The following is a 25508-nucleotide window of genomic DNA, read 5'->3' as shown; positions in this document are numbered from 1 at the left end:
CATCTAGAGGCTGCTTGCTCTGGGCTCCAAAATGACAACGAGTGGCTGCGGGCTAAAGTTTCGGACTTAGAGGAGCGTAGTCGACGGCAGAATGTTCACATCATGGGCCTACCTGAGTCCATTGAAGGTCCACGCCCAACGATCTTCTCCCAACTTCTTGTTGAGGTTTTTGGCGATCATATTTTGTCATCGCCACCTGAGCTGGACAGAGCTCACCGAACCCCTGCTCCCAAGCCAGCTTCGGGGCAGAGACCAGGTCCAGTTATTCTGTGGTTCCATCGCTACCAGGTGAAGGGCCTGATTATTCGCAAGTCCCATAAAAAAGCCTCCCTTGACCTATCAAGGCCACACGATTCGGATCTTTGAAGACTATAGTCCTGATGTACTGAAGCTGCACGTTGAGTTCAAAGACGCCATGGTGGAACTTTACAAGCGCGGACTTAAACCCGTCTCCTCTTCCCAGCCAGATTACGCATCACACTTGCTAACGGTGAGAAAATGTGGTTGCTATCGGCTTCTGAAGCCAACAACTTCGTTTGAAGTTTAGAACCACAGTAGTTTACATTGAAGCTTTGGGCTGTGGCCAGTTACTTGGGTATCTTATTGACTTTAATTTACGAATTGTAGTCACAAATCGGTCTGGTCCATGTTTTTTTTTGGTTAGTTTTTCCCCCTGTCTCCATTGGCTCATGTTAGTTTAATTAAGTTTTTGTTTCAACGCATCTGACACTTAAACACTTAAAAGGGCTACTGTCTATGTATAAAGCTATCTTCCATAGGCACTTAATTTTTTAGATATTTTTCTGAATGATGTCTTTTCCATATTGTATTTTTGTCGATTTTGGAGCCAACTATCTGCAAACTATTTGACCTTTGTATATAGTTTTTTTTAATTTGTATAAGTTCCTTATCCCAGTGCTCTGATCAATACACTTTTGTGCATTGTTAGCCTTTTTTGTTTTTGTTAACTGTTTATACAGCTGTATACGGTTGGCATAAATTTGTGCGGCAAAATATAGGGAGGGCTTGTAGTCAGGAAGTTTGCTGGTTAAAGTGTTGTTCGATGCAGACCATTGTATCTGCATCTGATAGGGTTTTGGGGTGGAGTCATGTATGTGGGGTTTTTTTTCTTTATATTTATTTTCTTACTACTTTTATTTTGGAGGTACAACTTTTCTCATTCAACCGATGTGCTACAAGCAAAGAGTATTTGTCTCTGATAAAGGGTTAAATTACATTCACAACAGGGTTTTATGCCTTCTGCAATCAGTGCTACACCACCTAGTGGTTCACTTAGGTTCGCCAGCTGGAATGTTAAAGGGCTCAATTCACCAGTAAAACGTAATAAAATTCTCAATCATTTGAAGCATTTAAACACCAAAATAGCTTTTATTCAAGAAACTCACCTTACGATTGCAGACCACTTAAAGATCAAAAGGGACTGGGTATGCCAGCTTTACCACTCTTCTTTTTCTAGTAAGTCACGGGGCATGGCTATTCTTATACATAGATCAGTCCCATTTTCTATGTCCGAGGTCATCTCCGACCCAAATGGACGCTTTATTATTATCACAGGCCATATTAACGGGGTGCGTATAGTGTTACGTGTACGGACCAAAATTGGGACAATGACATTTTTTTCAAGAATTTCTTATTTTCCCTCCCTGATTTAAATTCTAGCCAACTTATTCTAGGTGGAGATTTTAATTGTTGTCTGAATTCTCTTTTAGAATGTTTGTTCTTCAAAACCCTGAGCTCAATCTAAATCCTCAAAAACAATTGAGCTGTTTATGGAACAATACGCAGTCTCTGATGTTTGGGGTTTTTTTCACTCCCAGTGCAAAACAGTTTTCCTTTTTTTCACCTGTTTACCAAACGTTCTCTCGTATCGATTATTTTCTTTTGGATAACAAATTACTTCCACTCGTCCGGGACTGTACCTACAATCCTATTGTAATTTCGGATCATGCCACAATTACAGTGGCTGTCTCGCTCCCTGGTGGGGCAACATCCAGGTCTTTTTGGCATCTAAATTCTTTATTACTTAAAATTGCAGATTTTGTAAAAGTTATTAATGACCGGATCGACCTTTTTATCTCTACAAATGTCACCCCTGATACTTCAGCTGTTACTATATGGGAAGCATGCAAAGCCTTTTTGAGAGGAGAAATTATATCTTTTTCGGCATTCCAGAGGAAAAAGGCTGCTGAGAGGAAATTATCTTTATCTAGGTCTCTGGCTGAGCTTCAATCAAGAGTTGTAGTTTCGCCCAGCTCAGATTTGTTCAATAAAATTGTCACAACAAAAGCTGAATTCGATCTGCTTGCAACGAGTGAAGCAGTTGAAGCTCTTCATAAATCTCGATAGCTATTATGAATTTGGTGACAAACCTGGTAAATTGCTTGCACACCAACTACGTTAGTCTTCCGTCCTGAGTCATATTACTCAAATTGCTACGTCTTCTGGTCCCACAATCAATCCTCTTACCATTAATGATCAATTTAGGGATTCTATAGCTCTTTGTATACCTCTGAAAGTTCTACTGAAGAATCTCATCTTGAAACTTTAATTCTCTTGACATTCCCACTATTGACCCTGAATCGGTCTCTAAACTGAGTGAACCCCTTACTTTAGATGAAATCAAGACTTCATTGAGCCTGCTGCAAAATGGAAAGTGTCCAGGTCCTGACGTGTTCTATAAGATGTTCTCAGATAAATTGTCCCCTCTATTATTAAACCTGTTTAACGAGTCTTATAAATCTGGTATTCTTCCCCAAACCTTGCGCCAAGCCATAATTTCCCTAATTTTGAAAAAAGACAAAGACCCTTTTCAGTGTAGCAATTATCGTCCAATTTCTTTACTGTGCGCAGACGTGAAACTGCTAGCTAAGATATTAGCCTGTCGTTTGGAACCGCTCTTACCAACTATCATTTCACCAGACCAGACTGGTTTTATTAAAAATAGGCATTCATTCCATAACGTCAGACGTCTCTTGAATATCCTTTACTCTACTCCCCATAAAAAGATCCCCGAGTTAGTTATCTCTATGGACGCCAAAAAGGTGTTCGATAGAGTTGAGTGGGATTTCTTGTTTTATACTTTAAAGAGATTTGGAATTGGTGATTATTTTCTATCTTGGATTAAGTGTCTGTACACTTCTCCCCTAGCCTGTGTGCGCATAAACAATAATTATACAAAGTTTTTTCCTCTTGGTAGAGGGACAAGGCAAGGTTGCCCGCCCTCCCCGCTGCTATTCGCTTTGGCTATCGAACCATTAGCCATTGCTCTCAGACGTAGTCCAATGTCAGGCGTTTCCAGGGGGGAAGTGGAGCACAAAGTGTCCCTATATGCGGATGACCTTTTGTTGTTTGTTTCTGACCCGGTCAATTCTATTCCTCCGGTGCTTACCTTGCTATCAGAATTCGGTCTAATTTCTGGCTATAAGCTAAATTTGACTAAAAGCAAACTAATGCCCATTAATAATGCTGCATCTGAAGTTCCTCTATCTTCTATGCCATTCAAGGCCTCTTTACATAGCTTCAAATATTTAGGCGTACAAGTGTTTTGCAGATCTATTTCATCATAATTTTTCACCATTGCTCAACCATCTCACAAAGGATTTTCACCGTTGGTCTCTTCTCCCTTTGTCTTTAGTAGGTAGAATTAATTGTGTGAAGATGAATGTGCTCCCTAAATTTATATATCTTTTTCAATGTATCCCTATTTTTATCCCAAAGTCCTTTTTTTATTACACTAGCTCTATTTCTCAATTCATATGGAATGGCAAGACTCCAAAGATTCGAAAAAGTGTCTTGCAGAAACCAAGGCATTTGGGTGGTCTTGCCCTTCCTAAATTTCAGTTTTATTATTGGGCAGTGAATATACGGTCCATGCTACACTGGATTAATTCAAACCTCCACATTGATCGCTCTTATATGTTTTCCAATCACACTCTCTCCTCTGAAGTATTTGTATAACATAATAGTGAAAAATAGTCTCAAAATTTGGATTCAGTTTCCTTGTCATTTTGGCTTTCAAGTTATGCCCCTGTCTTCCCCAACACATTTTAATCCGTTGTTTATCCCTTCTACCCTGGATGGTGCATATACTTATTGGAGGAATCAAGGTGTCCACTCTGTTGCTGATCTTTACATCAAAGGCACATTTGCCTAATTTGAACAGGTGAGTGTTATGCATAACATTTGTTTTTACAAATACATGACTTTGTTCGTAAAAAATTTGCAAACGTTCCCAATGCTCCGCCTCCATCTGCAATTGATACCATCCTAAGTCTTGATGTCTGTTCTAAAGGCTCAATTTCTAAGTTAATCAATGCTTTTGCCACTTTACGGTCTTTCCCCATCGATAGTTTGCGTATCAGTTGGTCTTCAGACCTCAATATTGAAATAGATCAGGAAACATGGGAGGAAGTGCTGAACAGGGTCCATTCCTCGTCTATCTGTGAACGTCATTGCCTTATTCATTGTAAGGTGGTTCATAGAGTTCATTGGTCAAAATGTAAGCTTGCACGAATTGATCCAACCATTGACCCAGAGTGTGATAGGTGTCACTTAGGCCCAGCCACATTAACCCACATGTTTTGGACCTGTCCAGCTCTTTCTTTGTTTTGGGTGTCAGTATTTAATTCTCTCTCAGCCATTACATCTGTAGACATACCACCATCACCTATCATAGGCCTTTTTGGGGTGTTGCCTAGTGGCCTTCCACTACCCACTCACTTTTGTAACTTTGTCGCTTTTCTCACATTGCTTGCTAGACGTGTAGTCTTATTAAATTGGAAGAGCCCTCAGCCACCATCTCACACACATTGAATTAAAGATGCCCTGTATTTCATGAAATTAGAGAAGATTAGACACTCTTTACGGGGGCCTAACAGGGCTTTTAGTTAAATTTGGAAGCCTTTTCTTGCACATGTTAAAACTCTCCAGCTGGATTCGATCTGATTAACCCTCCCCTTGATAATATACATACTCACTGGTTGTTTAGTTTGTTACCCTCTGGAATCTTTAAGATTTGTTTTGTGATGTAAATATACAGGTATACTTGTCTATCTTTTTCTTTTTGTACGCCTGCTTGTGTACATTTATGTACATCTCATTCTCATCACAAATTTTATATATATATATATATATATATATATATAAAAACAACAAAAAACTTTGTCCTTCACCCTCCGCGGGTGGTCTCACCCTTTGAGCTCAGGTCCTCTACCAGAGGCCTGGGAGCTTGAGGGTTCTGCGCAGTATCTTTGCTGTTCCTAGTACTGCACTTTTCTGGACCGTGATGTCTGGTGTTCTTCCAGGGATCTGCTGTAGCCACTCCTCCAGTTTGGGGGTCACTGCCCCGAGTGCTCCGATGACCACGGGCACCACTGTCGCCTTCACCTTCCAAGCCTTCTCCAGTTCTTCTCTGAGCCCTTGGTATTTCTCTAGTTTCTCATGTTCCTTTTTCCTGATGTCACTTGGTATTGCCACGTCAACCACAACGGCTTTCCTCTGCTGTTTGTCCACCACCACGATGTCTGGTTGGTTCGCCATTACCATTCTGTCAGTCTGAATCTGGAAGTCCCACAGGATCTTGGCTCGGTCGTTCTCTACCACCTTTGGAGGTGTTTCCCACTTTGACCTTGGGGTTTCCAGTCCATACTCCGTGCAGATGTTCCTGTACACTATGCCAGCCACTTGGTTATGGCGCTCCATGTATGCTTTCCCTGCCAGCATCTTCCACCCTGCAGTTATGTGCTGGATTGTCTCAGGGGCCTCTTTGCACAGCCTACACCTTGGGTCTTGTCTGATGTGGTAGATCTGGGCCTCTATTGCTCTGGTGCTCAGGGCCTGCTCCTGTGCAGCCATGATGAGTGCTTCTGTGCTGTCCTTCAGTCCGGCCCGCTCTAGCCATTGGTAGGATTTCTTGACATCAGCCACTTCAGTTATGTTCCGGTGGTACATCCCATGTGGGGGTTTTTCCTCCCATGATGGTCCCTCCTCCAGCACCTCATCCTCTGTTCCCCATTGTCTGAGACATTCACTGTACTTGTGGAACTTGGATGTTTCATCCGGGATAGTGGCTCTCACACTCACTAGTCCACGGCCACCTTCCTTACGGCTAGCGTACAGTCTCAGGGTGCTGGATTTGGAATGGAGCCCTCCAGACATGGTGAGGAGCTTTCGTGTCTTAGGACTTCTTAGGACTTCTTAGGACTTGCCTTACACGTTGAAGGTATTTGGCAGTTGCTGTTTTCCTTGTTACCTCTTCGAGGTTGCCATTTGCCTGTGGTATTCCAAGGTACTTGTACCCATCCTCAATGTCTGCTTTTGTTCCTTCTGGGAGTGAGACCCCTTCTGTGTTGACTACCTTCCCTCTCTTTGTCACCATTCGTCTGCACTTCTCAAGCCCGAATGACATCCCAATGTCAGAGCTGTAGATCCTGGTGGTGTGGATCAGTGAGTCGATGTCCCGCTGGCCCCATTCCTGAGTCGGTATCCATAGCCGGTCTTGTTGATTATTTAGCTTAGGGGGTTCAGACCTATGCAGAACAGCAGTGGGGACAGAGCATCTCCTTGGTATATGCCACATTTGATGGATACTTGTGCAAGTGGCTTGTCATTGGCCTCAAGGGTGGTTTTCCACAGCCTCATCGAGTTTGCAGTGAAGTCTCACATGGATCAATACATGAGCAAAGCACAGAAGGGCATCGGCAAAGGAACCAGAGGAGCCAAACACCAACTCCTGGTTGACAGAACAGTCACCCAAGACTGCAGAAACCGACACACTGACCTGTGCACTGCCTGGATTGATTACAAGAAAGCATATGACTCAATGCCACACAAATGGATCACTGAATGCTTGGAGATGTACAACATCATCCCTCCACCCCCATTCAATGGTTGGGTGCACAAATTATCTGACTTTGACACCCGAGATTTCATCCTGTGTCCTACCAGCAGCCAATACTGATTTCTTTTAACCATAATTATGATCTTTCCCTAATTATAACCAAATAGTTTTATTTGCCTAAATTCAACCAGACGTTAATCATGGTGGTGGCAGTTCAGAAAACGGTCGTATGAGTCATATAGGAGGTCATGACAGATTTTGTCGTTTAGGTATGAAGACTTGAGTGCAACAGTTCGACAGTATAGACAGAGACCATCCCCTTCACTGCAACAATGTTCTGTTCATGCTGCAGCAACAGATACAGTTACATAATGAGTTTCAAATTGGATAGTTAGCATCCCCCCAACGCACACACACATACCAACACCCACCTTTCTAAACCTCAATGCCTCTGTTCTCACTCCCCCCCCCCTCTCTTTTCCGTGCTCTCCCCTCCCCTCCCTCCTCTCTCCCTCCCTCATTCAGCTGTATCATGATTCTGCAGCTCAACCTCTGCAGCATGACTCCACTTTCCTCTCTGCGCCTCAATCTGCCTCTCCAGCAGCTCGTTGACAAGTCTAAGAGAAATACTGGAATGGCTTAAAATAACTGCAGGCAGACCTATAGTACACATACACACACACACACTCTCCCTTATTCTCTTTTTCTCACACACACAAGCACTCATATACCATCAAGTATTCTACCTCACACTCTTAAACTCTCTAGACACACATGTACAAACAACCCTCTATATTTTCACACACATGTGTTACATTTAGTACCATAGACAGTTTAATTCTTGCTTGATGCAGTCATGCCCTTACACATAAATCAGACAAAAATAGCGCAAAATAAACTATACAGCTGTTCCATTGGAATTTTCCGTGAAAAGACACATCCTACAGCATCACATAAACAGCATTTTTACGCAGTCTCTCTTTGTCTTTATGCTTTTTATGGAGCTACCCCTGTCACGACTCAAAGAAAACAAAGTAAAAACTGTGTTCTACTGATTTAGGAGGATGCAGGCAGAAAAAAAAATAGTTCATGAAAGACAAAAAGAAGGGCAAGAAACCAACTTAGTCTTCAAACATTTCAGCAAATGTTTTAGAGTAGCTACAACTTACTGTAATACCAGCCATAACTATGTTTTTGGCCCTATTAGGAGAAAACAAGGCTAAAAGTGGGACGCTGTACTGTGGTGCTCTGAGCTAAATGCTGACGTCAGCATGCTGCCAATGACAATTCTAACATGCTGATGTTTAGCAGGTATAATGTTTACCATGTTCACCATCTTAGTTTAGCGTGGTAGCATGCAAACATTTGCTAACTAGCACAAAACACAAAGTACAGCTGAGGCTGATGGGAATGTCATTACTTCTGCAGGTATTTCGTCACAAAGTATTGGACAAACTGAAAATAAGACCTGATGGTGGCACTAGATGAAAAGTTAAGGGACAACCAAAGTCATCCCAAGGGGAACTTGAATGTCTGAACCAAATTTCATAGCAATACATCCAATAGTTGTCAAGAAATTCCCTCAAAACCACAAATGTCAACCTCATGGTAGAGCTAGAGGTAATATCAGGGGTTCGCAAAGTCGTTAGGTTTAATGGCCTGGGAATTATGAATTTTTGTACCAAAGTTTGTGCCAGTGGTGGTGAATGATAAAGTTGTCCTGCTGGTTGATCTAGACAAAAAAGCAGCATACAACCAAACTCATTAGGTTTCAGCCTCAGGGGACCAACAAAATGTTATGGCATTCCATCCAATAGTTGTTGAAATATTTCAGTCTGGAGTCTGGACCAAAGTGATGGACTGACCAGCTAACATTGCCATCCCTTGAGCCACGCTGCTAGCATCTAGTTTGGTTTCTGTTCATAGCACTACCTCGAGTCACAAATTATCTCCTTTTTGTATAAGATGATGGTGAATCTTTGACCTTTTGATGCTGTTAATCATAGCATCAACTGAAACACTACATGGGGATTATTGACACTACACTTAAATGGCTTCACAATTGTTTAAATTCTCTATCAAATTTTTTTAATTGGTTTTGCTCATTCTACATGGGAGTACCACAAGGTCTCATTCTAGTTCCTATTTTCTTTTCTTATTATGCTCCCACTCAATCATATAATCTGCAGACACAATAGGCCATAGTTTTCTCTTCTTATGCTGATGGCATATGTTTTTGATGTTTTGTTTTCTGTCATTCATCAAAAGCTCAGCATTCTTGGAAATAATATCACAATGAGTGATTTATGATTTAGGGTTGAATTTTCATTAAACATGTCCAAAGGGTTCCATTTTATTTTCGCCAAATAAGAAACATTCCCAAAATAAAGTTTTTTATTTTTTTACTTTTGTGGGATGGAAAAAGTTTTTCAGGCTTTTATTCAATCTTGTAGTGATCACTGTCTCTCTGTTTAGGCCTATTTTGTCATGGGTAGAGACTGCTTTTTGAAGGTTAGGAGGTCCATGTACATTCAGGTCCCCACCAGGATAGAAGAACAAGAAACACACACACAGTTGTGTTTCCATCACTTCAGAGGACATTCCATTGACTTACATTCATTACTTGTCTAATCCTAATCCTTACCCTTCTTCTTCACCCTAAAATTTAATGATTTACATTATGGGGACTTGCGTTTTGTCCCCATAAGGAAGGCAAGTCCCCACAATGTGACTGTGTAAACAGATTTATGTCCCCACAACATGTCTACACGCATGCACACACATGGACGCGCGCGCACACACACACACACACACAGATACTTTACAACAACTGATGACTCATATCAGTTGGATTCAGGTGAGTCATCCAAGTCGAACAAAGACAACCTGAATAGCTTCAGCAGTTTCTTTATCCCTCACATATCAACCCAATACTATTCTGTTTACACTCAAAGGTTTCATTTAACTTTGTGCTGACAGTATTCTCCAAAATAATACAATTCATTTACTACAGTAAGCATACAAATGGGATGAAACAAGTGCTTACAAAGACAGGGTTCAGCATCTGACATTTGTTGGCTGCTGTAGATTGTTTTATGATATGCATCTTGTTTATGACTGGGACCTCCTGGCAGAATGCTTGACATAAGGCCCCACTGGCTTGTGTGTATAGTCTCCCAAGTCATGTGATCATTTGGATATGTGGCTGCATCAGAAAATACGCATTGAGGTAATTTCCTGAAACACAAGTACAGAATAGATAACCCACAGAGGGCATAGCATTAAAATGTCTAAAAAATGATGGACGAGGATGGAGACATAAAAGAGAGAGCTTGAATCTGCTTCTGTGTAGGTGGAGACAGCAGAAGAGGGAGGAGGGTTGCAGAGAAGGAGGGTGATGACGGACTGCAGATTAAAAACATGATGTCAGACCACTGAAGATGGTCCAGGATATTGGAGATAGCTAGATAGAAGTCTGGAAATGAACCTAGATGCTTTTTCCTGTTAGACTGATAACTAAAATGCACAATATTTATATAAAATTACATTTGTTTGCTTTACTGAGTGCTTTGAAGAGTGAGAGAAGGAAGGATGGATGATGGATGGATGGATAGACAGATCATTTATTGTAATAAATTGAAAGAAAAGAAAGAAAAGAGTGGTATAAAGAAAAACACAGTCACAGAGTTTCAGCATCCTACACACAGAAGTTTATCTCAGAGTGAACAATTGTCTCATCAGGTCAATTGGCATGTATATAGCCTTTTCCAGGATCATATGCATGACAGCTGGCACCCTAGGGCACCAGGACCTAGAGGACCTTATGGCCGACACATCTGGCGACTGCGTTGTTCTCTATGATGAGTGGTTCTTTATATAAAAATGCTAAAAACTGTCAGGTCACAGATTTTGTGTTTTCAAAAATCACGCTTTTACATTTACATGATGAACACCATCTGATTTTCTGAATGGAGACGAAAAAACAGACACTGATGAAATAATTAAAATGGGTTTTCACAGTGGTCACCCTCAGAGGGGTCATTCAGTTAAATCTGCTCCGTTTCGGCTGATTGTTCACTTCCTCCTTCAGACGAGGAAAGCTGCTGACTTCAGCTTTAAATACTTTAAGACTCATCGGGAGGCAAGGCGTTGTCAGCATGTGTGAGAGAGACAGAAAAAGACAGAAAGACACTGACTGCTATGTACTATGCATGTGTGCTGTGTGTATGACAGTGTTTGTGTGTTCAACACACTATGTGATCCTTCCTTTTGTTCTGAATGACCCTGAAGAACAGCATCGACAGCAATGGCACAATGCAGGATCTTCCCCCACAGACATCAGGTCAATTTATTTGCAAAGTACAACATGTGTAAACGAATTTGTCTCGATGACATTGGTACAGGGACATATTGACAACTTACACATCTACACAATACAGTCCGACACACATTCAGGGTTCAGGGACAACAGGGGCTCAGGGAGCGAGGAAGAGAACGCCAAAAACATGTTGAAGACAGTAGAAAAAGCTTTACATACATACAGTTAACAGTCCATGGCAAAGCATTGTTGTTATATTGTTACAACTAACATACAATGGTAAACAATAGTAAATATTTTTATGTTTCTAAAAAGTCTAATTTTATGTTATGGCTTTATTCTGAACCAAATCAGATACATTTAAAATGTCATGTAGGCGCCTTACATGAGTCATTTGACTCATTTAAGTTTTACGTTTACACTGTACGTTTGAATGCATATTGTAGGACTGCTGCTATTCCTCTTCACTCAAGCAACTCCATAGGTCAGCTGATAAACAAAATGAAATGAATGAATGTGATATATTGTTCTATATTAACTATACTATTCTGTATTTACTGTATTGTCAACACATTTTCAAAGCATACCCCACGTATTTCAAGTGATTTGAAACTTGAAATCAGTAATCCGTCAAAGTGAATTATTTGTCACTTTTATTTTTCGTCAAAGTTACTTTATCACTGTATGATAGTACAGGTGCAGCATGGCCTGTTTTGAAAAGTCTCTTTATTCAATGATGCTTCAGCATCTGAAATTTAGGTGACAGCCAAAGACAGACGGCTATTTGCTTAATAGTCTGCTGGATTTGGTTTTCAGACAACGAACAATAGGCTGTGTTGTAAGTCTTATGTCTTTGGGTAGCCAAGTCTCTTAAATGTTGGGATGATACATTTGAAAATTTGACCAGTAAACAACAACAAATTTTTCATTATGGCTACTGTAACTCAACTAAGTTTAAGGTCTCTGCAACTTTACTTTCATATTGTAGTGAAAAAACACATATAATTGCTGCCTGGAAAGAAGGAAATTAATGTAAAAACTTTTGGAAAAGGTCAGCAGGATTGAAAAAAAAGGTTAATGGACTAAATCATGATAAAACAGCAGTTCACTCGCCAGTCTTAACCCTGACCTTAAATACAGACAATGCAATAGTATTGGCAAAATATTAGGGGCATTTACAACGAGAAGAACAAAGCTAGTACGTAGCCTGCCATACGCTGTACTTAGTGTTATGGTAATCACAGATGAAGGTCAAGGCCATGCTAACCGTACTGCTAGCTGCTATGTGATCACAGAGCCTGCAGTATCTGGAACACATAGTGCAAAGCTCTCAGGGTAACTGATGGTGACGTGACTGGAGGTCAGAGCAAATATTATTATAATACATAGCATGAATAAGAAGTCTGATTATCAGGCTGGACTCTAAGTCATTTATCTATAGCACCAAATGCTGCATAAAGATGCAAACAACAATATAAATCACTTGTTAATCAACACAAAATGAATATTGCCTTTCATCACTGGGACACAAGGAAACAAGATTAGCGGAAAATAAAGTATGTGTGTGCTTTAAATGGGTTTTGCATTTACTCAGGGAGCCAACAGATATATTCCATACTCCACACTTTGTTTGTCATATATTTTGTTGCATAACTTCATTAGAAGGTGACAGATTGAAACTTCTGTTGACATTTTATTGAACATTTAATGTCGCCGTCAATGAGGAAGTACCGACTCAAACTTTACAGAGGAGCAAATGATTTGTGCATCTTCACTCTAGGTCTTGTTTTCACAGTTATTGCTGTTATTGATTTGTGCTCATGAACTATACTTGAGTGTATGAATTAAAGACCAATAATCTAAATTTTCAAAGTCCAATCTGATAGCTTCTATGTGTGTGTGTGTCACAATGGATGTATGTTTGACATAACTCTAGGATTTTTGCCAGCCAGTTTCCCTGTGCGAGGAGAATGTGGAACAGATTTATTTCTGTGGCTACTTAGCCGTCCACAGAGAATCACCTATGAGAAAAGACACTGCCTCTGCCCGATCTACACACACTGAGAGAAAGAGAGGGAGAGAGAGAGAGCTACTGATGCATTGCAGATAAACTGCAGATCCTAGTGTAACACCTCCCTTTCTCTCTTTCTCTGTGCACCCCCCACTCTTGTTGCTCTTTTTTGAACTGCCACTACACATGACATCATCACTGCCTCCAGACCGCCCACCAGCATCACCCCATACAGCTATCTGCCTGTCACACCCTGCTTACCTCGCCATCTGATCCTCTTCACCTTACACCTCTCCCCCATCCATCTCCAGAGCCAACAGAGCTTTGACCTTTGCAGAATACTGCAGTCTGAAGTCTTGAGCTCCATTACCACTGATTGGTTCACAAATCAGTAAGGACACAATTTATTATGTACATTCTGCTCTATGTTTTAAAAAAAACTTAAAATGTGAATTGTTTGCACTTTCTGGCAAAGATACATATTTTTCCAAAATTCAGGCAGACATATTTGGTATCTTTGGAAATTTGGGGATCTCAACTAGAATTTGAAATGAAGTTCAGTGAATTTGAACAATGTTTGGCTGCCCAGCATAAGTTTGTAATGACCCACCAGCAGGTCAGTGAGGTTTAAACTGTGAAAGGACTGAATTACGATAATCTCACCAGTAGAGTATGCTTAGATTCCTAGATATCCATACTCACAGGCAATATTTACACATATACAATACAATCATAGGGACTTCAGTTTCTGCATGTTCATTGTCATGTGTTTTACTAATATATTAGTAATATATTACCGTATATAGACTTTCTTGGCTGATATGTGAACCGGCAGAGCTGTGAAAACCTCTGGGAAAAAATTTAAATCAGTACACAACAAACCTCAAATGGGAGCTGAACATGCAATCTTCAATCCTCCACTGTCAAGGAAGTGCACACACATGGACAAACACATGCACAACGATGCCAGTAGTGAAAAGTATGTGATGTAGTAAAACATTCCAAACAAATCTTAATAAAATAGTATGAAAAGTTTCACTAACATGATTTTTTTAAACCAAAGACTTAAATGACTTACTATACCTTTAACAGTAACACTTTTTATGTCAATATTATGCTATCATTCTGTAATACATCATTATACATGACAAACTGGAAGCACACAATGCCTCAGGTGTCATGGCGCAACAGGACATAGTTACGACCTTGGTAGCCAACATGTTTATGTACTGTATCCTGTGAAGGACATCTCCATGACAACTGCTTGTGGTAACTGAAGGTAAGTGATGCTAGATGTAACAGATGGATGCTATAGGTTGGAAAAAACAATAATTTTATCACGGTGAACAAGAGAAGACAACCGTTATGGTGACTGGGAGGGTGTGAGCCAGACAGTGAAGGAAGGAGGGACAGAGAGGAGGCGGGAGGGAGGCAGAGGGAGGGAGGAAGGAAGTCAGAGGGGGGCTGGGAACAGATGGAAAGAATAGGACGTGAATGCAAAAAAGATAAGGACGTAGAAGAAAGAAACTAAATATAAAGTAAACGTCTAAAAAGTAGAAAAGTAATCAAGAAATAAAACAGGGGATGTAGAAAAAGAAGAGAAGAACCGCAGCGATAAAGAGACGACCCAACAGACAACAACAGCGGCAGAGATGAAGCAGACACTGTTCCAACTGGTGTCCTGAGCAGCTCAGTATTTATGGCTGTGTATGTGTCAAGTCATTCTGTCTGGCCACCTGCATTCGCCCAAAACTGTCCTGTATGTCTTCCTCAAGCTACACTGCCTGCAGCTACACACACACACAGTTACTAACATACACCGAAACAGGATAATACGTTTGATAAGACCTTTTCAGTATGTTTGTGCAAATGGAGAACATTTTAACTACACTGAAGAGATACAGTCAGTTTCATGAAATGAAACCAGTATTTGGGCACTTCTTCTTCTGCATACTTTTGTGTGCTTTTGTTCTGGGGCTGTTTTTCATGTTTTGGGATTAGACCCTTTATTCCAATAAAGGCTAATCAAAATGCTACAGCATACAATGATATTTTAGAGAATACTGTGCTTTGTGGCAACAGTTTATGGAAAACCTTTTCCTGTTTCAACATGACAATGCCCCGGTGCACAAAGCGAGGGGCATAAAGAAATGGCTTTCCCAGTGTGTGGAACTTGACTGGACTGCACAGAGAGTCCTGTCCTTGTCGCCATCCAACACTTTTAAGATGAACTGAAACACTGATTGAAAGCCTTATCGCCCAAAATCAGCTCCCGACCTCACTAATACCCTTGTGGTCGAATGGGAGCAAATCCTTGCAGCCAGTTGAGATGTTCAACAATCTAATGTGGGTGCAGTGTTCGGGTTTCCACATACTTTTGTCAGTGTAGTGTATAATAAAAAATGTAAAGCCTGCACATTTCTCTTGTGCAAAAGCAGGTGTTAACAGGTTAATCACCAACAGTCCAGGTGCCTTTGGTGAGTAAGCTTACTGACTTAATGAAAATGCAAACTTTTGTTTACATACATTGACATACTGCAGCTCTACAGAAAACAACATTGTTTTCATTTCAACTAAAACTGTTTATGTGAAAACCATGTTAGATGTGTAGCAATCACAATATTGACACCACCCATGACATGGATCATTAATCTTCTGGCCTCACACACACACACACACACACACACACACACACATATATAATACAAGTTGTAAACCTGTGAGGTCTTGCTGCAATGTAAATCTTAATTAAGGTCCCCTCGTTTGCTTCTCTCTCTATCTCAATGTCCTTCTTCCTCTCCACTGACTCATGACATTCTCTGTTTCTCCTCATGAATATATTAGGGACAGAAGTGCAACTGGCAGCCATGTTAGTTGTATGACACAGCATCTGTGGAAGAAGTATTCAGATCCTTTACTTAAGTTGCAATACCACAATACTCCATTACAGGTAAAAGTTCTGAATTCAAAACTATACTTGAGCAAATGCATATCACAAAATGTGCTTACACTAAGTAACAACATTAAAAGTGGTTTTGCTGCTACAGCCGTACTTGGTCTTGTGTCACATGTAGCTTATGGTGGCTAATTTTAGCTAAAGTTACTGTTACTACGTCAGGTTTTAGTCAGACTTTATGAGTCTTTTTTACTTGTGCTACAGTTACACTATGTTGGAGCATCTACCATTATCCTGTAGTTGTCACTTGTGGCCACAGTGGCTGCTGGTTAGCAAAATAGGAGGAAATACTATTTAGGCCTATAGCTACCATTTAGGACACTGAGGTCATGTCCTCCATATTTTTTCAATGACACATGATGGGTATGGGTGATTCCAGTATTGGAATATATCTGATTTTGACTACTTACAAGTCAGCAAAATAAATCCATAAGAATTTCAATATTTCCCCACCAGAATTTTATTGAAAAATCAAAATACCCCCTTGAACCATGACCTCATATTTCTAAAAATCCTGGCTACGGCCTTGATACTAGTGACTATTGATGATCAAAGGATGCTTTTGGAATATTTGCTTCATCTGTCATATTAATACTTTAAAATTATCCAGCTATTAACAAACATTGCAATGCTGCTACTTATATGTGCCACTCAACAGTATATCATCTGAATAAAAGGTCATACTGTCCTTGTATTCTCTGTATCAGCATATCCACCTATGTCACCTAAGAATGCCCGTGCCTTGACCTCATTCAAAGGTGAATGTGCTCTCTATGCATTCTAACTCTGTGGACTGGTGCCTGCATGTTGGAGGCTGGGACAGACTGGGATGGGCTCCTCGGCTTTGCAAGAGCCTGTTTCTACTGCAGTGCCATTTGAAAACACTCCAACCCTTCTGCAATGCGCTGGAGCCCAGAACTGATGTTGAATGACTCCCCTGTTTTTGCCCAACCCACACACCCTCACTCTGCCGTGTACATCACACCACCGCCGCCCTCGTAGGGCATCCAAAAGCACCTCATCAGTGAACGGCCCAACAATGAATAAAATCATGAAGCCAGCAGGAAGGCCTGTACAGAGAAACTCACGGAGCAGTGGTCAAGGACAGTGTAACGTCAGCAAGCAAGGAGATTGTGGGTGCGGCTCCTGGTGTATATAATAATTTACAATACATATCAGTGCTTAAAATAGGCAGACACACACACATATAGGAGGAGAAAGTCATTGTAACCGTCTATCCCTCTCTCTCTGTCTAGCTCTCTCTCTATTTCCCTCTCTGTCTCTGCCTCTCTGTCTCTGGAGCAATCTAAAATTGGCCATGCTTGATGCATTAGCTCTGCTTGACTAAAGCTTGCAGCGGAAAGCCAATGAGAGGGACAAGAAAATGTAGACAGGTGATTAATGGCAAATGTCTAAGTCAGTGTTGAAAAGCAGAATAAGTTCGCTACTCGCACGCTAGACCCATAACAAGCTAGACTTTTAAAGGTGATACCTTGACATCAATTCTAAGATGTTCATTACCTGATTTATATTTGTCAGGAATTTAGTGCAGAGTTAATTTATTGCCACTTAACCAGTAAGAATAATCACCAGAAATGTAATATAAGTTTATTTCTTGCAGGACTTATATGGCCGCACCTGTAGAGGAGTATGGTGATAATTTTGACAAAATGAAATACATTAAGAAATGGATCCTCAAAAAGCACTAATGCAGCTGGTTTTGGTGCATTATCTCCGACAATTGGAAATCGTTTCGCTTTGACCGGAGTGACCTGAGATTAGAATGAAGCATCAAGATTGATAGGACATCAATAGCCTGTTGGTGAGGCCAAGCCACCAGACAGGCAGCCCACACTGACGCTTCACTGTTCAGGGGAAAATGTTTCAGCAAATGGATGGATAAGCCACAAATCCCATGTGGCTTTGTACCTACTATAGTGAGGATCCTACAGATAGCTGTGGAGATACTCCTCCCAGAAGGAAAAAGCATGTACTGTGCTTCTGTGTGGTGCACAAATGTTAACACTATACAGTAAAGCTATGCAGGAATATACACTAAGTACATGTGCTCCCCCATACAAGATTATATATTAGAAAATGTCCCAGTATTACAATGCTCTGCAGGTGAAAACATTCACATGTAGACTGTACACATTACTCTCCTAACAGTTCTGTTTTTGAGATGTATAAGTTATACTGAAAAGATTACCTGTTAAATCTTGACATTTTGCAGTGATTTGACAGGCTGTTGTTATGTTTCACTGATATGGTCTAAACAGGTTTCTAGACATGAATGGATCACTTCTATTCTATTTTCTATTAAACAGCAATACAATTCATGCTGGCATTTCTCTTTTGTCACTTTGAATGTTATAGCACAAATGAGAAAATATATTAATGCACATTATTCATAGAACATTATGCCAACTCCTGCCACCACAATCACCACACACTCATGTAGTGGAGTAGACTCAGGACACACAACTGAGCTGAGGATCACTTGGTGTAGCCTCCTTGTTTTGAGAAGTCCAAATGACAAGACAGCACACAGTCTTCCCATCCCTTAGATTTTATGTCAGCAAAGTCCCAGTCACAGGTTCTTGCATTAACTGTTCACTTGTAAAATAAACTGCTGTCATTTCATCACACGAGGATTTTCAGCCAAGGGGAAAAAACTGACTGCTGTTTTTGCTGGTCGCTGTCAGTGGTGCTGAAATGACAGAACCAACTAAGCAATGCTTGTTTCATAAGATCAGTCACGTCAAATTAATATGATGATTTGTTGCTTCATAATGGGGAATTTAGGTTCTGCTCTGAAGAGGTTTCAGACTTAAAAGTCTTAGTTGTTTTTCCAACATAAACTATCTATCTATCTATCTATCTATCTATCTATCTATCTATCTATCTATCTATCTATCTATCTATCTATCTATCTCTGTTTATTTAAATCGGACTCCCACGCAGCGCCTCCAGCCCACGTGGTCCAGACTGAACGGGACCCGGGACCATTACCAGACGGCCTGGGGTGGATGTGCCCTCCCCTCCCTTCCATCAATGGACGAAAGAAAAAATGCTTGGACTTGCCTTGTTAGCGGCAGAGCCTCAGATATATAAGGAGCAGACTGAGAAGGTCTCAGTCGCTGTGAGAGCCATACACCTGCACACACACACACATAACACACACACACACACTCATATCAACACTCGCCACACGCCTCCACCTCCTGCACCGTCCCCCTTCATTCCTCCGCACATCCCCTACGGTAGTCTGACCGGATGAGTTACCCGGTGGACACGATAGGGAGCCCCTTCAGGAGAAGTATGGAGACTAGGACGACCAGCTACGGCTACAGCCGCTCCGGCGGCACCCCCTCCAGCGGCTTTCGCTCCCAGTCTTGGTCCAGGGCAAGCCCCGGCTCCACCATGACCACGTCTTACAAGAGGAGCGTGAATATTCCGGTATCCCGAGCTTACAGCTCAACGGTGCTCAGCTCCGCCGACAGCGTTGATTATAGTCAAACCTCCATCCTGAACGGAGACTACAAGCGATCGAATGAGAAAGAGCAACTTCAAGGGCTCAACGACCGGTTTGTTGTTTACATTGAAAAGGTACACTACCTGGAGCAGCAGAACAAGCAGATCGAGGACGAGATCCATGCACTGCGGCAGAAGCAGGTGTCGCGCTCCCAGCTGGGCGACCTCTACGACCAGGAGCTGCAGGAGCTGCGCTCGATGCTGGAGCAAATCAACCATGACAAGGCGCAAATTCAGCTCGACACCGACCATATCGAGGAGGACATCCAGCGGCTCAGGGACCGCTTTGACGAAGAGGCTCGCATCCGGGAGGAGTCTGAGGCCATCATCCGCGTCCTGAGGAAGGACACGAGCGACTCGGAGTTGGTGAAGTCTGAGTTGGAGAAGAAAGTTCAGTCGCTGCAGGATGAGATCGCCTTCATCCGCAACAACCATGAGGAAGAGGTGAGCGACCTCATTGCCCAGATCCAGGCGTCTCAGGTGACCGTGGAGAGGAAAGATCTCCAGAAGGCAGACATCACCGAGGCTCTGCGGGAGATCCGCTGCGAGCTGGAGGGCCACTCCAACCAGAACCTGCAGCAGGTGGAAAACTGGTTCATGTGCCGCTACGCCAAGCTCACCGAGGCTGCGGAGCAGAACAAGGACGCCATAAAGTCCGCCCGTGATGAGATATCCGACTACCGCCGCCAACTGCAGTCCAAGACGGTGGAGTTGGAGTCCGTCCGCGGGACAAGAGACTCATTGGAGAGGCAGCTGAATGACATCGAGGACCGCCACAACAGCGACCTGGCCAGCCTGCAGGTAGGGAAACAGCCCCAGAGCCGTGCGTAAAGAGAGGCCATGGTTTGAATAGACGTTTAAATATTAGATAGATAGGGGACTTATTTGATGTTTTGTGATTTAACAAATGTTTTTTGTGTGTTTAAAACTTAATAATCGGGGTTTGAGTTGCTATCATGATGGTGGATAGGTTAAATTCATCTGCTTAATATTTTTATATAGTTTTTTAACGTAGTTTTTATTTGAGGGACTTTAAAACAGCAACCTTATTTAATCACAGTAAAACGGATCATATATTCTTTTCTATATCATGGTTGAGAGCCTGTGTTTAAAGATTTTCTGCTGCGAAATGATTTCAAGTGCTCTGACTTTCTTTACAAGCTTGAGAGATTTCCAAGTGTCAGGAAATGGTTAAAGGGAGACACTGCAGCAGACTCTCTCTCTCTCTCTCTCTCTGTCTTGCTGAGTCAGAGGCATGGGTCGTTGCCTTCATTGGCTCCGTCCTTGCACCACACCACAGAGATTCTGGGGTGGGGGCGGGGGTGTATTGACAAGTGTGGAGGCTGCCCTTGAAAAGGAGGCATTCAACATCTCTAGAATACTGTCTTGCGTCAGAATATATTAACGCATCAGCCTTTGGTGCACAGAGTCTACAGAATTCCTAAAATGTGCAAGGGGAATAAAAGAGCGCTAAATTAACATTTAATTGCAATAAGATCAATTAGATAGCCACAGAAAGTGATTTTGAAAACTGCATGAATTTATCTGCAAAAGAGAATGAAGCTTTTGTAAGCTAATCAACCTTGTGTTGTGTCTGCTCTGCTTTCCCAGGAGACAATTCACCAGCTGGATAATGAGCTCAAGAGCACCAAATGGGAGATGGCTCGTCACCTGCGCGAGTACCAGGACCTGCTCAATGTCAAGATGGCTTTGGACATTGAGATTGCTGCATACAGGTATATACTGATATGCATTTTTATAAAAGTCATTTAAAAATAACATTTACAGTCATTTTATAACATTTCTACTCTTCTCTGTACCAAAAGGGACTATTAAATGCATGATGTATACATTTGTTGTCCCCAGGAAACTCCTCGAGGGCGAGGAGACCCACTTTAGCACTTTTCCTTATCGCCAGGCCGTCACCTCTACCAAAATCTCTAAGCCTAAATCAGAAGCTCTCAAACTTAAGGTGCAGCACAAGTTTGTGGAGGAGATCATCGAGGAGACGAGGGTGGAGGACGAGAAGGCCAACATTGACGAGGCCCTGGCAGAGATAGCACAAGAGCTGTCTGCCACACTCGGAGAGGGAGGAGAGGAGGGAGAGGAGGAAGAGGTTGAAGCGGAAGGAGAGGGAGAGGAAGCAGAGGGTGATGGGGACGAGGGAGAGGCGGAGGGTGAGGGGGAAGAAGTTGTAGCCGCCACTGAAGCCAAAGTTAGCGCTAGCGCACCCACTAAGGAAGAAGAGGAGGAGGAGGATGAAAAAGGTGGTGATGAGGAAGAAGAGGGGGAGGGAGAAGGCGGTGAGGAAGGAGAGAAGGAAGAAGAAGGTGAGGGAGAGGATGAGGGAGAAAAGGGGGATGATGCAGAGGGATGTGATGAAGGAGAAGGAGAAGAGGGAGGAGAGGAGGAGGAAGTTGAGGAGACAGTATTGTGCTCCAAAGCTCCAGAGTCTAAAGCCTCTCCTGACAAAGAGAAGGCCGGAGACAAAGAAGGCAGTGGAGGAGAAGAGGAAGCTGGCGCTGAAGAGGAGGGTGGCGATCAGGATGAAGATGCCGGCAGTGACAAAGCATCCAAAAGCGGAGATGAGAAAGAGGAAAAAGAGGATGCAGACAAAGACAAAAAGGAAGATAGTGAAAAGGACGAGAAGAAGGTAAAAGACGAGAAAGCGGACGACAAATCAGAAGAAGCTGTAGCCAAGACAGAAGCTCCTAAAGCGGAAGCTGCAAAGCCTGAGGCCAAGAAGGAAGAGGCTGCCAAAACAGAAGCATCAAAACCTGATTCTCAAAAGTCTGAATCACCTAAACCTGAGTCTCCTAAATCTGAATCTCCCAAGCCTGCATCTCCGAAGTCTGAGTCCCCCAAAGAGGGCTCACCAAAGGCTGGATCCCCAAAACCAAGCTCCCCAAAAGCTGAGTCCCCTAAGTCAGAATCCCCGAAACCTGAATCTCCAAAAGCTGAATCCCCAAAGTCAGAATCCCCGAAACCTGAATCTCCAAAAGCTGAATCCCCAAAGACAGAGACTGCCAAGCCTGAAGCTCCTAAGGCTGCTGAAGAGAAATCAGAGAAGAAGAGTGACTCAGCAGAAGACAAGGTTGAAAAGAAGGATGTTGCCATGAATGGCGATCTAGACAAGAGCAGCCCAGAAGAGAAAGAGAAGGACGAGGGGAAAGAAGCCGACGTGATTGCTAACGGCGTGGACGAGAGCCCTGTCAAGGAAGATGGCAGCCAGAAAGTGGTGATCACCAAAACCGTGGAGACCATCACCACCGGAGAGGACGGATCCAAGCACGTCACCAAATCTGTCACTGTGACCGAGACAATGAAGGAGGTGGAGGAGGTGGAGGAGGTGGTGCAGGAGAAGCTGGTCTCCACCAAGAAGACAGAGAAGCACTCCACCCAGTCCATCAAGCAGGTGACAGAGGGTGACTGAGCAGACTCCAGACGGCTGATCCGGCAGAGGAAGAGGAGGGGGCAGAGGCGAGGACACGAAGACAAACAATCAACCCAGAACTAACATAACAAAGAAAATCATACAGCTAGAGCGATGTAATAATGATAACCACTCTCAAACATACGAAACAAATCATAGAAAGAAGCCAAAACGTAAATGCTACAAATTTCAAAAATGCATGTTGAGTGACAGCTTTATTGGGCTTCGCTGCAGACGCGGTCAGGAGCAAGCGACTGAGACATTTTATCCTCTTTTTCTTTCTTTCTGCAGTTCATGGGTGAGCTCACGGGAGGGAGGGAGGGAGGGGGTCTCTGCATGCTAGCTTAGTAGAGGGGAGTATGTTCCGCTCTTATCTGTATGTATGGTAGAAATACACTGTAAAAAGAGTAAATATGTAAACGGAATAAATGTTAAACGGGTGGGAGAGTGAGAGAAATATTATTAAAGTTGAGAGGTTTTTTGAGTTTAAGTACAAGGAGGGGGACAGACAGGTGGGAGGGTCCTCCACACAGACACGTGCTCTACTGAAGAAGCCTTACTTGATGTGAAGATATCAACTGAGCCAAAAAGAAACTAACAACAAATACACAACTTACAATGGAGAAAGAGACGGGCAGCGATATGATAAACACATGACCATATACATCCAGTAACTGAAGCAGTTAAAGCTTAACAAACCTGAAGAAACTCCTAGCCTTAAACATGCTTTTTATCAGTGTCTGTTATGTTTACCTGAGTGCAAATGACAAAAAAAACCCACTGTAAATGCGCAGATACATGCATTCTTGTATGCATAGGATGGACTTGAATTTAAATACAGAAATAAATGAGGTGCTACTGTTTGCAATCCCATGACTTTACTCATCATGAACGATTTCCCAGCAGTATTTGCTCAATAAATGTCATAATGAAGTAAAAAAAAAAGATTGTCCTGTCATTTTTTATTAATGTATTAGGGTATGCTTTGCAATTGCATATACAGGTATCAAACATTGCATCAGAGTAGTTACATTAAGCAGTTTGTATGTAGCTTAAAGTGTTACAATGCAGCTGCAAAGAGCTTTACAATAAATGTTTAGGTATGAAATTAATGGCTTTAAATAAAACAAAATATCCCATCTCATATCCCCATGTGATTTAATGTGGTCAACTAATTTAACTAATATTCATATTATCTTAACCAGGACGGTGTAGTCCCTCATTCGTCCAGGAGTGTTCTATCGTAGAAAAGGTTTCAGTCGTAGTCATCTGGACACTGTTTTCAGAATCAAGACGTTTCGGCTCCCATCCGGAAGTCATTCTCAATTGAAGAATTATCTTAACCACAAAATATCACTGATACCAATCGGTGGAGACAGCTATTAATGAATATTAAAAGCTAATATTAAATTAATCAAACAAATATATAAAACATGTAACAGTTGTCTCTGACCCTTCCCTCAGATGACATAGCTCACTTTGGGTTCCACACTTAACCAGATGAAGTTCAAGTGGCCACATACATGTATGCAGTATTGATATTTATGATTAGTATTTAGACAAAAATAATTTCATCATAAAAAAAACAGCTCTTAAAGTTTGGCTATTTTGCCAATAATGTTATTAGTCAAAATAAAGTTATCAACCAAGGATGTAACTTATCTAATCTAATTAAAAAAGTTATTGGGTTTCCTTTAATTTAATGCCATTAATCATTTTCATGACATTTTTAGTGGATACTTAATTTTGAAGAAACCATTGTGATAAGATTTGACAGACCATTGGGATGTGCAAGATATATTTCTTGGCTTCTTGGTTAATGTATTGCTGAAAGAAATTTCTTCAGCTTTAGATTTAATTGATGTGCTGCTGAAGTAGTTTGCCAAGAGGTTTTAACGTGTGGCTTTGTTTTGTTTTTTGTCAACAGCTACATAAACCCACAGAGTGATGGCAGATGTTATTGCTGAGAGGCTTGGTGCAAAGAAATAGCACTGCATCAGTGTCTAAAGATATTTATAATAAGTTTTTTAAACCCACCAGCAGGGCTGTGTGCTCCATACCTGATGAAGAGCTGCTGCAGACTGTCTACAGTAAATGTCTACACATGTGCATCAGTGCGTGGATGGCTTCTTATCACATTCGGGAAGATTATAAATTGTAGTTGTACTTGTAAAATGGAATACAAACTGTTACTACTAGTCTTTCTGTAAAAGTAGTAATTTGAGGTCATTGCAAAAACATCGTTATGGGTCATCTTGTATCAAGATATAATTAGTTTCAATGGGTGCCAGTTTTTATATTTCACATGTAAATGGAATAATAACCGAGGCACAGAACACATCTTCACATTGGAGTAATCATTACTATCATCATTTCTCTTAGTTTGTCAGGAAAAGC

General features: G+C 41.8%; 1 protein-coding gene across 1 annotated transcript; it reads left to right on the top strand.

Annotated features, from left to right (window-relative positions):
- Positions 1–19273: 19273 nt before the first annotated feature.
- On the top strand, positions 19274–24056 carry nefma (neurofilament medium chain a). The gene is made up of 3 exons (XM_044174658.1): positions 19274–20479; positions 21290–21414; positions 21545–24056. The coding sequence occupies exons 1-3, from the start codon at positions 19421–19423 to the stop codon at positions 23109–23111; spliced, it is 2751 nt and encodes a 916-aa protein (XP_044030593.1). The 5' UTR covers positions 19274–19420; the 3' UTR covers positions 23112–24056.
- The last annotated feature ends 1452 nt before the right edge of the window (positions 24057–25508 follow it).

This window comes from Siniperca chuatsi, linkage group LG18 (genome assembly GCF_020085105.1).
Source record: "Siniperca chuatsi isolate FFG_IHB_CAS linkage group LG18, ASM2008510v1, whole genome shotgun sequence".
Taxonomy (NCBI): domain Eukaryota; kingdom Metazoa; phylum Chordata; class Actinopteri; order Centrarchiformes; family Sinipercidae; genus Siniperca; species Siniperca chuatsi.
Note: the sequence above shows the minus strand (reverse complement) of the source record. Positions and strands in the feature narration are given on the sequence as shown.

What these genes read in the sequence shown, in the direction of transcription:
- nefma (XM_044174658.1), top strand. Translation starts at nt 19,421, where the DNA reads ATGAGTTACCCGGTGGACACGATAGGGAGCCCCTTCAGGAGAAGTATG. An exon ending in GCGACCTGGCCAGCCTGCAG is followed by an intron (nt 20,480 to 21,289) that starts GTAGGGAAACAG and finishes CTGCTTTCCCAG; the next exon opens with GAGACAATTCACCAGCTGGA. An exon ending in ATTGAGATTGCTGCATACAG is followed by an intron (nt 21,415 to 21,544) that starts GTATATACTGAT and finishes TGTTGTCCCCAG; the next exon opens with GAAACTCCTCGAGGGCGAGG.